Source organism: Poecile atricapillus, chromosome Z, assembly GCF_030490865.1.
Source record: "Poecile atricapillus isolate bPoeAtr1 chromosome Z, bPoeAtr1.hap1, whole genome shotgun sequence".
Taxonomy (NCBI): domain Eukaryota; kingdom Metazoa; phylum Chordata; class Aves; order Passeriformes; family Paridae; genus Poecile; species Poecile atricapillus.
The window spans coordinates 99,657,043-99,669,526 of NC_081289.1; the positions used below are offsets into that span (position 1 = coordinate 99,657,043).

The 12,484-nt window shown below is 37.0% G+C and overlaps 1 protein-coding gene across 7 annotated transcripts in view; it reads right to left on the bottom strand.

Moving 5' to 3' along the window:
- Nucleotides 1-3,318: 3,318 nt before the first annotated feature.
- Nucleotides 3,319-12,484, bottom strand: part of PCGF3 (polycomb group ring finger 3) — a 55,487-nt gene continuing 46,321 nt past the window's right edge. For 6 of the 7 annotated variants that reach the window (XM_058827016.1, XM_058827013.1, XM_058827011.1 and 3 more), the window contains 3 exons: nt 12,107-12,244; nt 10,045-10,125; nt 3,319-8,631 (listed from right to left, as the gene is read on the bottom strand). In XM_058827016.1, coding sequence (XP_058682999.1) covers nt 8,584-8,631; nt 10,045-10,125; nt 12,107-12,244 — 267 coding nt within the window. In that variant the 3' untranslated portion in view covers nt 3,319-8,583. The remainder of the gene's footprint in view (nt 8,632-10,044; nt 10,126-12,106; nt 12,245-12,484) is intronic. The other variant, XM_058827015.1, reaches the window with a different exon arrangement.

The window sequence follows — 12,484 nt, forward strand, 5'->3', positions numbered from 1 at the left end:
TCAGAGAGGACAGATAAGATGCTTCAAATGGCAAAAAATAAGGAAAAAAAAAAAGGCACAAACTGCTTCACCCCAGCCTGGTATCAGTGGCAAAAAAAGGTAGCAACAGTGTGGTGGTGACCTATATGACACTTTTTAAAGTAACCTTAGGTTTTTCTAACTTTTCTTTCTCCTTGCCTCTTTTACTGTTAAATAAATATATCTTTTTTTTTTGACATCAGTGTTTAACCTCATTTTGGTTTTATTCTTATTTCTGGGAATAATTGGACCTTGAGTTCATCCTGCTTCATTCACAAGAGTTTTATTTGCTCCTTCATGAAGGGGGTGGATTGTAACAACACCAACAGAACTGGCTCCTGCTCCTAGCTTGAAGCAGGAAGCTGAACTGTCACCTACACCACTTAAAACACAATGTGCAACATCAAATGGGCCACAGATCAGAGTAACGGAACAGGGAAGGACAGAAAGATGGGGCCTTGGCATATCCAGCAGGAACAGCTCACACACTGCAGCAACAAAGGCAGTCAACCCACCAAAGGCAATGAAGCAGGAGGATGAGGCCCAAGGCAAGTTGAGAGCACAGTTTCTTGAGAAGGACCCTCAGAGATCAGACAAACAATACCAAGATGTCAATCAACTATGGAGAACGCTGAAGGTAAGACCCATCTAATATCTCAGACCTGAAAACTTCTTTAAGGCAATGTGGGGTTCCCCAGCTGCCCACCACAGCTCTGTAAGCAACTCTTTGCACCTGTTTAGCCTCCAGCCATTCTCACTAGAACTAGCAAAGTTATTTGTGAGACCTCATGAGCCTGAATAAACAACCTTGTCTATAAAGAATACTCTAATCTCAGAAAGCTCTTGAAGAGAGAATGGGGAAGTAGTCCCAGATATACCAGAATGCACAGACTTGGGACTGCTTGTTTTCTAGGGAAAGAGGAGACAGTCATCAGAAAGAGGAGCCTGATTTCTCTTGAGTCACAACACACAACATCTGCTGAGGTGCCAGTGGCAGAGGATCCAGAAACAACTCATCGTCTATGTTTCAAAACAGCATTGACCATTTTAAAGCAATGCCCACTGCAATGGCTGCAATAAAATCTAGTGACCCTCAAAGATGAGCATTTCAGTTGAAATCATTAAGTGTCAGATGTTGCAGCTGCAGTCTGTAACACTGACATGAAGCAGAGAACAGCATCTTTCCCACAGGTGTGAGAGCAGGCCCAAGGGGTACATTCTACCTGACATCCAGATTCACTAGTGTACTAAGTCTCTTTCCAGGCACTTCTGTAAAACAGCAAAATGCATGTAAACAATAATCCAAGCAACGCTAATACAGCTGGTTACAAATGCATTGCTTGAATGGAAAAACAGAAGCAATTGGACAGTACATTGTCCAATTACAAAATACACCAAAGCAGAACTGCTCTGCACCCTGCTGAGAACCAGTAGAATAGACCTGAAGTAGAGACATTATTTTCTGCATCAGCAGTCAGCACTGTTCCCAACAGCAATTGAAACTGTCATATGATGCAGCCTTGGAGCACACAGAATCAAAGCCTTTTAAAACAAGGATTCAGGCAAGGGATAGTGAACTTTGCATGAAAGGAGAAAACAAATAAACAAACAAATAGCCTTAAAGAATTTAATGAGAAAGAAGTTTCACTTTCTTCAGGTAAGCGAAGAAACAATTACAACCTACAAACGGGCAGAAAACAACAGGCAAGGCTTTCCAATGGCTTTCGATTTTGTCCTGCTCTTATTTCCATGGACACATCAATATGCAATCATTACACAAAACACACAAAGCATTGGACAGACATGTCCAATTCAAACCCTTCAGCAAAACACCTCTACACAGTGACAAGCGCAAGCGTATTGCCATGTGAAAGACTAGACGTATTTATACAGATGTGGACCACATCTTCCTCTTTGTAGCTGAATCTCCCTTGTAAACCTTTTTCTCTACTAACATCAGATCATTGCTTCACTTTCTCTCAAAAATAAAAAAAACTAATCAAAAGGAAGCCTAAAAAAAAAATCAAGAATATAAAAAGCTAAACGATGATGATGTTGGAAATTAAAGATGCAGGGACTGGTTACAGAGGTACATAAGAGATTTGCACTGCAGTATACCTCTATTCATATGTGACACTGGATTAAGCCTAATTTGAGACCAATTGACTCCTGAATGACTATGCATACACCTGGGTTTAAACAGCTGAATTTATCTATTTTACATGCACATATTCAATAGATATGGATTTTTTTCCCTGACTGCGCTAATCCCAAGGATGAAGTTATTGCACAAAAAAGAGGTATTCCACTCAAAGTAATGATTTTTTTATAGTGGAATTGTCAATCAGCAAAATAAGAAAATATCAATTACATATAAAGTATGAAATACCAGTAAAAACTTTTTCATATTGTATTACCTCTGGGGGAAAAAATGTAGTTAGCTCCTACTGGCTGAGTTAGCTCCTACTGGCTGCAAGGCAGGTTTATGCTTTCGGGGCTAGCAAACACACGTTAGCCCAATTTCTTTTTGTGATGCTTGGGAATTTCAATCCAAGGGGAAAAGTCTTTACTCTTTATTAGAATAACACCATGTTCAAGAAAGGAGGGAGACAGGCCCATCACTGGTTACTTCACAGATAGATGGAAGCAACTATTAGTAAAAAGTTCAGGTAAGTATTAGAACCACTTATAATAAAGGCATGGAAGACTTATAAAATGTAACTTGCTGAATCAGTGCTAGTTTTCATTCTCTTTTAAGTGACTATACACAAGCAAAGGGACTTCTCGGCAGTTAGTTTGTCATACTGATATTTAAATGAAGCTAGTAGGTGGCAAATCCCTAATTTCCTCAGGACAATTATGCATGGGTAGTATCAGCGCAAGTAAGAAATATGTGTATGAATAAAACTGCCTTCAAAGCAGCCCAGAGCTGCTGACAGTTCCCAACAGGCCAAGAGCATAAACAAAGGAACACATACAGGTCAGGTAAGTGCCTTTTTATCCAGGTACATAAAGACACCGGGATAATGCTGTTTTCCCTCTGGGTGACTGAAGCCATTTAATCTGGCAGTTTTAATCTGCCTATCTGGCAGTTACTTGACACACAATTGTCACAGACATACTGCCAGTGGAGTAATACTTTAGTCCATCCCAGTGTTTTGAGCAAAAGACAGATTTTATGACAATGCAATGCCACACCACCTCTGTTTCAGTCACACTGCATTTATTCAGTGCTACGATGACTGCTAGATCCTTATTTACCCGGGAGAGAATGGGACAAAAACTTCCAGCCTCACAGCATTTCAGTTAGTTTCTCTGCTTTTATTAACAAGCATATAATATTCATTGGCAAAACACTGGATACAAGCTTCACTATCATAAAATCGAACATTAAGCATTAATCCCCAAAAGGCTTATTCAGACAAAACTAGCCACCAGTAGTACAGAAATTACACAGCAACACAAAGCATAAAAAATTGTAAACTTTTAAATGAAGCTAAGCCAAAAATATGGTTTTACACTCTGACGGTTCCAGAATCTTTATTATGCCATATATGAGGATAAAAGGCTTAGTGGTTGCACTGGCTAATTGTCCCTTAACTGCAAAATGATCCTGTTTGCAGAAGGAAAGAACAAACTTTCCTTTTGTCCAGATAAGTCACTTAATTAAAGATTCCATCAAACCAATACTTTCAGTTTCAAACAGAAATAACAAAAATAGTGGAATATCAGTATTCAAAACTCAGGAGTTCTTCCTTCAGCCATACCTCTGTTTGAATGAATGATCCCACTGGTTTCTGTGGAACCATCCAGGTTATTAGTAAAGTTACCAATGCAAATGTTCATAGAATTGGACATTTAGTTCCTACCCTACCACCAGGACATTGGACAGGTCTTCATGGCTTCAAAAGATTTCCAAAAACTCTAAGTAGGATAAAATATGGAGCAAATACTAAAGTCATACCTTTAATTTGTATATAAATAAACAGGTAAAACATTACCTGTTGATTTGCCACAAGACCCAAGTTCCTAGGTAATTTTTGTCCCGACTGCAAGTTAGTGCAGAGATTGAAGATGATTCCATGCTCTTTAATCTTGTTCTCTGCAGCTTTTTCTTCAAAAATAGATCTCAAGACCCAAGTAACTTCTAATTATATCTTATGTAGGGAGACCTGTGTGTGGAACTATTTCTTTCCCTGTTACCAACTTTAGGCAGACTAACTGAAGTTGCATTAACGTTTTCAGTGAAACATACAAACTGAAGTGATTACCTGAGGAAAAGCAGAAACTTTGTTTTTCTGTTCAGTAAAGCCTTCTGTACAAAACATGTACCTAAGATTCATCTCACTGATGTACAGACTGGTTGGCTTTTTCCTATTATATTTATTCAATGTAATATGCAGAATGCTGTAAAATAGCAAGTTATATTTATCATCTAGTAGAAAAAAAAAAAAATCTGTAAATCCCCTAGGACTGTGTTGTTATAAAGACAATAAGAGCCAGATAAGCTTTCAAAGGCTAGTAGCCTATTGGAAAAAATAGCACCATCATAGTTGTAGTCTGATATTTTTTATGGTCCCATATCTCCTGAGTGACAGTGTTGTGCATACTATTGCACAACCAGTAGAAAAAAATATTCCCAGGTGTGATGGTACACAAATATACCAGACCTAACAATGGCACAAAACATTTTCAGATAGGCTGCAAGTCTTGTCGATTGCTTCCACAATTCACATTAAGGTTTCTTGCAAGATCGTTTATTTTAAAATATTGCTGACAGATAGTTCTTGTACTTACAGATATTTTAAATCCCCCATTTCACTCTTAAAATAAAAAATGGAACAAAGCATAAAACACACACACCACCCCCAAATAACAGCCCCAAATAAAACTCCATTTAAACAAGTGAGAAAAGCCATCTACATTCCTTTTAAATGTATGGTAAGTAGATGCTACATTTACAATTTAAACATAAGCCTAAAAAAATGCATGTTTCAAACCTATTGCACAAAAGCATAAGTAATGCTCTTTATCCGTACAAAACAAAATCATACAGATGAAAGCTACTTAAACTCAATGTAAAAGGAAGAAGCTTGTAAAAACATCTTAAAATTTCATTCTATATGCCCGTAAATAAAGCTGAACCATTGAAACCAAAAATACTTGGATGGTAAAATAAGACAGAAGGCTTAAAATAGAATAAATAATTTTATAAAGTTAAAATTTAAACCCCCAAATCTTATTTAAATTCAATATTATATATTCTATCTGAATTCTTTATTTTTAATGAAAGTATACTTAATGAGACTCTAAGCCCAGGTGATTCATCAGTCTCATTGCTGCTGAGGATAATGCAACAAGATACTTCCTTACTGCAACTATTTACCAGCGTAAGAAATTGTAAAAACTACTTCACAGTAATGGCATCTTCACAAAAGCCAAAATAAACTACCATGATCTCACCAGGACTAAGAAATATCTATGGCCGAGTCCAAATTTTAGTTCAACTTTGAACAGTATCAGGGTAACTTTACCCAATATAATCTTGATATAAATTCTTTTAAGTGTCACAGAAATTAAACAAGGCTCTGACCCAAAGAAAACCTTGCTCTACATTGTAGTCTTTTAGTGAGACTAACATATGGTACAGACACAGTCACACCACTCCCGAGGGCAATTTTTATAGTGAAGATGTTATCACATGTGATTTAGAAAAACAACTGAGTAACTTTGGGTTTCTTTGTTGGTTTGGGGGTTTTTTGTTTGGTTTTCTTTGTTAGTTTTTGTTGGTTTTTTTTTTTAACTGGTGCGGTTTTATCAGATTAAACACATTGCAAAAGCAGTTACACACAATTATAAGCAAAAACCCCAGCTATAGGTATTAATACTGGCTTGAATTTATGTATCCATATAAACAGTTTTCTATATACTGATAGCACCATAACAAATTCAAGTGATTCTAAAGATGGTTATAAACTTTTAAGTTTTGTATTGTAAGTTGTTACAGCAAGAGATAGATTCGAAAGGCTTCTGAATTTGTGTTCATAATTAATTTCTCAGTTGCTCAAGTACACGGGGAAGTAATGAAATCCCAATGTACTTTAACAGCACTGCGTCAATACCTAGTCATATAAAAGTTTTCTGCAGTACACACACTTGAGGTAGACAGATCTCATTTATATGTGTCTATGTATATATATTTTTGTGTGTGTATATATACATATATTCTGATTAAGGTGGTTAATCAGAATGCTGTCTGGCAGCTTTAGTTTTATGTCTACACCAGGTACAGCCACTGTGTGTATACTCTGGGTACACAGAGCGGGGACTCTTTACAGTCCTGTCCATATTCTCAGTGCCTCAGTGGCAAAGCCAGCCTCTCCTTTACTAGAACAGTAACAACCATGTAAGAAACAGTTCCAGAGAGGCCCAGTATGTCAGCTTGTGTACACACCCATATCACCCGCATTCACTGCTTTCATGGAAAGTTTTAAAAATGGTAGACACATAATCTCATCTGTTCTTTTCTGCCAGATCAAGTAATTCTAAAGACAGAAAAAAAGCTGAAAATACACAAACAGCAAGACAAAATCAGAGCCAAATTTGATTCAATGAATCACAGACATGCACACACACAATGCCATACAAGAACCAGATGTGGATTTTTGTGTAACTTAAACATTCAAATGCAGCTATCTTAGACTTTCACCCACAAGGACAGCGGCATGTTCTGGCCTTAGTGTGGCTCTCCTTTCCATCTCCACAATTCAGGAGGCTCCCTTTCATTCTCTGCTCACATAATTTTTTTTTTATTTCCTTCCCACTCACATCTGTGACTGTAATCAGAAATAAGGAGCCCTGTTGTCAGAGGTAAGCACAAGCAGCAGCAGAGCTGGGAAAGGAGATCTGAGGACTCCAGAGAGAGAAATTAAGGGAAATGTGCTGAGGAATGTAGCGCTTTGAAAACTCAAGAGGAAGAATATTTAAAATGCTTAGATAATCTCTTGCAGTATCAGCTTCCGGTTATCAAGTAACACTTTCTAGCAGAAGAAGCAAAGGAGCAAGCAAGAGGAAGCAGGGCTTCTTATCCAAAGACAATTTATCAAACAATAACAGGGTTTAATAATAGGAATAGCAACTAGCATTTTCAGCTGACAGGAAAACGCAAAACCAAAAATTAGGTTAACTATTTCCATCTGGCAGTAATAGGGCATACACTGTTTTCAGTGACTTCACACCTGTGCCAGACAAATGTTCTTACAATCGTATATGGATGATACATAGTGGATATAGCTTGCAGAAATCACTTTCAACTACTGTTTTTTTAAAAGCCAATTATTTCAAAAAGCCTTACAAAAAGTGCAGTGAGCCCTGCTAAGTGCCATTGAGGGTGCTTTCTATAACATACATAGTTATATGTGTATATAGATGTATGTACCCATACATACATGAATGTGTACTACCTTGCATCCATTAGGGGTGATGCAAGCAAAATTACTAGTTAAGGCCAAAAGGTGCTAAAATAATCTTGTCTTGACTCCCCATTCCTCCCTACCCCATGTAAGCTAGGAATTCCAGTAAGGAAAATGCTATGGTTCCATAAGAAAACAGCTAAAGAAATTTAAAGCTGCCCATAATATCTGAGGAAGTTTTAATCAGTGAAATGAAAAATCTGCAATACTCTCAAAGTTGCCAAGAGCCACTGTTTCAACAACTAGTGATAGCAAATTCTCTCCAAATTAAAAAACTGATTTCTGCAAGCCACAAATACATAAGAAATGCTTATTTTTTAAGAAATTCACAAATCTAGCACTTGTGAGTATTTGTCATTACATGGTGCAATTTATACCATAGCAAAATATATATCACGGCACATTAAAATCAACTGAAATTATTTCTATTAGTCTTACCAAATTAACATGTATACAGAAGTATCAAAACTTTATTAAAACACAAGGTGAGGGAAAGCAGTAACTGGGCAAAAATGACAAATTTATTGGTTTCCCAGATTTTCTTAAGTTTTCAATGCAGCATAATAAATTATCACCAGTCACTGTATTATCAGGTATGTTCAATGCTCTACAGAATAACTTGAATAAAGCCAATGCAATCAGGCATACTATATAAGACAATAACACTTTGCAAAAATATAGTTTTTAAAGATTTAGAATGCGAGAAGTAACTAAATGCAACTTGGTGTCAAAAGCAACATATTTATATCACCCCACAACACTCTAATTTTTTTTCTGTGTGTAACTGTAAGAGACAAATCAGGCTGAGCTACATGGAACTGTGAAGTGTTTTCAGTATCTGTAAACTTAATGCTGGTAGTGTCTTGCTGAGTTGAAACTTCTTTCTTCCGTACAAAAAAAGTATAAATATTGTCTGCCCAGAAGTCTAGGTAAAACATACCTAGATGAAATATTCAGGACAGTCCACTATGAAAGCCCTCCAGTCTTCCAAAATTATTCAGCTGGTTTGTGTCATGTGATTAGTGATGCACTAAGAAGGTGCCAGATGATAGTCTCTGCAAAAAGCTCTGTCCAGAAGGACAATAAAGTTCCCTTACAGCAAGTCCATTTTGGGTCTATAGTGTAGCAGTAGAGGTGCTTTCTGTAAAACAGAAATACCATTAAGTTAAGAAACAAATATAGAATTAATCTGTTCAGTAGGAAAAACTTCTATGTCATAAACCAAAGCTTCAATTAAAGATGAGAGCAGCTATCTGACCTGTCAAAAATTCACCAAGACAATGGGCAACTTCATCTGTGGGGCTCAAACAAGTGATAAAGAATCCCTTCCCCTTTATTTCAGAACAGATCTGTTTATCTTGGGAAACTCCCTGAAGCAAGGGACATGTCTAGAAAGCAGCATTAGAGTATGTGGTACTTCACATGTAATAGCTCTCACTTGATTCCTCCTCTGTGAAAGTATCCATTGATTTTTTTTTTTATGAATAGGCAAACTTCTAAAAACCACAACATACTGCACCATGGAATTCTGTGTCTCATGAAAACAGTCACTTCAGCTTGTTTGTTCTGGACCTTCCATGTCTCAGTTTTATTTTTCATCCACCACATCTTTCACTTGGGAAGAGAGTTTACAGTTCTGCTTTCCACATGACTCAATTACACAGATCTCTCACAGGTGAAGAGTAGACTATGTACAGATGAACATCAACTTGATGCCCCTGTTTGGTTCTCCCTGCTACACCACAAAACCCTAGCATTTGCATTGTATCTTTTTATCTATACCTACATTCAACTCCAGATGTTAATCACCTGTCAATCAGAACTGTGAAGACTTCATCCAAGACTTTATCATCCATCTGTCACTAACCTAAATAATGTCAGTGCTGTCACTGCACTCTTAATGAACTACTCAAATCCATTTCCAGGTCATTCAGAAACACTGTATGAAACAGATTCCAGCAAGATTCCACTTGTGACATCTGCATTTTTAACACTGATCATTGTCTTTATCTTGTGACTCTTACACAGGTTAATTTTTTTTAACTCCAAGACATAAAAATGCTTCTCTACTCACATGTGGACTGCTTCTAGGTATGCATCCAAAGCCACCAAGTGATTTCACCTCAGTGTACACTCACTGTATGCTCAGAATGTGTTGCATTTGCATTGCAATTATGAACTTCTTGTTCCAGTAAGTCCATGTATACATATACTGACTCTGTTCAGTGTTGACTTCCCTCCTAAGTGTTTGGTTTTGCTATTCATCCTTACCGTCTGAAGGGGCTAAAAATAATACTTTTTGTAGCTGCTCCTTCCTCTGCCAGACTATAACAATTTGACAGCTAATGCAGTCTTTTCTCTTTTCTCTTGCAAAGAATACTTCTCCTTTCCTTCATTTACTGGAAACAAATACTTGGTGTCTAAGGATGTTGTAGTAGATATTTATAAAAGTAGTTTTTATAAAAGTATACTGCAGTATAGTTACAAATTATTGCTATTTTATAAACATTTTATTTGGCCACTTCATGATTTACATTGCATCACTGTGTCATACCTTAAATCTCCATCTAGTAACAACTACAAACTTGAGCGTGTGGTCCTTGCCAAGAATCTCTTCATTGCATAATATGTCCAGCTGACAAAATAAAGGTAACAGTTAATTCATTGGGACCCAACAGACAAAACAACATATTTCACATAATACTACACATTTGACAAGACTTTTTTTTCCCTGAAGACACTGGAACTGGTAATCCTGCAGCTGTCCTGCAGACAAAAAACAGGAAAGAAAAGATAATATCTGCTCTCAACACAGAGTACTGAAAGACCATGTCAATACCTGCCTAGGAAACACAGTATGATCTGGACTTAACTGCTTGATTTATCTTCCTGAAGAGTACTAATGGCCTTTCCTGAAAGCTTTACATGCTTTTAAAAAGGCTGCATACATGAACAAGGAGAAAAAAATCTCAAAGAGACCTGTTATTTAGCATACTATGATTTATTTTTTTTTAACTAACACCAGTCAGCTGGCATTGTTAAAAGGATAGACTTTTTTAAAAACTGTCTGCCATATACTCATATGCTATATTTACACGGTTTTTACAGATAGTGAATAAATATCTTTTGTTTTTTACCCCAGTTTTAAAAAAAATCTTGGTATTAGAAACAGTGAGGATCTCAACAAAAAAACAAAAGGATCATATGACTACTGACCGACAATAACTGAACTAAAACCAGGGAGCATGTATGAAAACAGTAAGTTCCAGCAAGGTGGCTTATATCACAATGCTTTACCCCACAGTCCAGAAAGATCTGAATATGCATACAAGTCTACTTACATGGCAATAATTCAAACCTGGAATAGTCTGTATCAAGCAACCAAGTGACCACAAGCTCAAATTCTCCTTCTGTGTTACTTGGTACTGGTACAATTACACAGCCATTTATGTCCTTTTTAAGAAGGCAGAAAGGGTAACAAAGGAATAAAAAGTACTCCTGAAAAGTCTTTCTTTCAGTAGAAACCAAGTAGATCTTTAAGTCACAGATTGGCACCGTGCACTGGAGGGCTTACACATATATATACCAAAAGAATACAATAAAAGAAAGCCTTCTGAACAATCCTTCCAGCTATGCAGCTGCTGGGGTAAAGCTGGGAGTCAGCCACCTCTGAACCAGATAGGGACAGGACAGGATAAATGGTTTTGTTTCAGGAAGACTGCAGAGTTTGGGGATACACTTGAATCATAAGATGGAAAGAATGTCAGTTTGAAGTGTACAGAAGCTATGACGGAAAAGTAATAAGAGATGCAAATTGGTTGTTGACAAGTTTGAGCGGAAATGTGTTGACACACTGGACTGGAAGCAGATAATCTGATTTGGACGAAATGTCTTAATTAAATTCAGTGAATCAGTGTAACAATATGGAACTGAAAGATGTCAAGTTAAGAGTCAGCTGAGATGTCCAAAAACTGTGACCAAGATCCACCCAAGTGATAAACAGGGGCTGCATTCATAGTTTGCCATTGTTAATTTTTGAATCTGATCTAGGAGAAGTGCAACGTATTGCCTTTTCTTCTGCACCTTTCAACTTAAACTCTTCCCATGATTCCTTGTAAAGACAGGGAAAAGCAGGCATCTGGTAACACTCCGGCTGTGGTAGGCAGCACCTTCAGATTGAGCTCCACTAAGAGCACAGAAAAGAACAAAGTATTTGTGTTGCTTTCTCTTCAACCAGGCTTCAGTGTTGTTCAAGTGTTGGTTTCTGCCTGGCCCCTGTAGAGTGCAAACTTCCTGAAACACTGGGGATAGACTCAGCTACAACTGATCAAACAAATTATCTTGCCAGAGTCCATTTCAACATATGTGGAAGCATATAACCAAGCCTTTTAGCTCAACTATTTATAAATGCACATGAAAAGATGCACTGCAAACTAAATGCAAAGTCCTAAGAAAGGACAAGAAAATGGCTATATAACATATAATTCAATAAGCAGTGTATGCTTCTGTTTTCTGAAAATAAAATCAGAATAAAATACATCCTTTTGCAAAGGAACAAACACATCACTTTAAAGTTTTTATATCTGTAAACTTATTTTAAAAAATTAAAATAGTACCTCATTAAAAGAAGAAAGGTTGAGTTTTTTGGCAATGAACTTCTTTAGATGCAAGACTGTTGCTTGTGCAGAGCAACGAATCCATTTTCGTTTCAATCCACGCAGTTTGCTGCTATTGCACTCCAAGCAGATGCTTACCTTCAGGAAAAGGCAAAGAATCAAGAGCTGGCTGCAACAATTTTCTGCAGTCCCCCTTATGTATTCCACACGCAGTTTTTATTGATCCAATAAAGTGAAGCACAAAACTAGATTTTTTAAACTGAAACACCTATTAAGAAAATCACATTTTCCAAGATCTCAAAATCTGAGTGGTAAGTAATAAGACAAAAATGTTCAAGTAGTAATTTTTGGTATCAGAACAAGGCTGCTTTAGTCCAA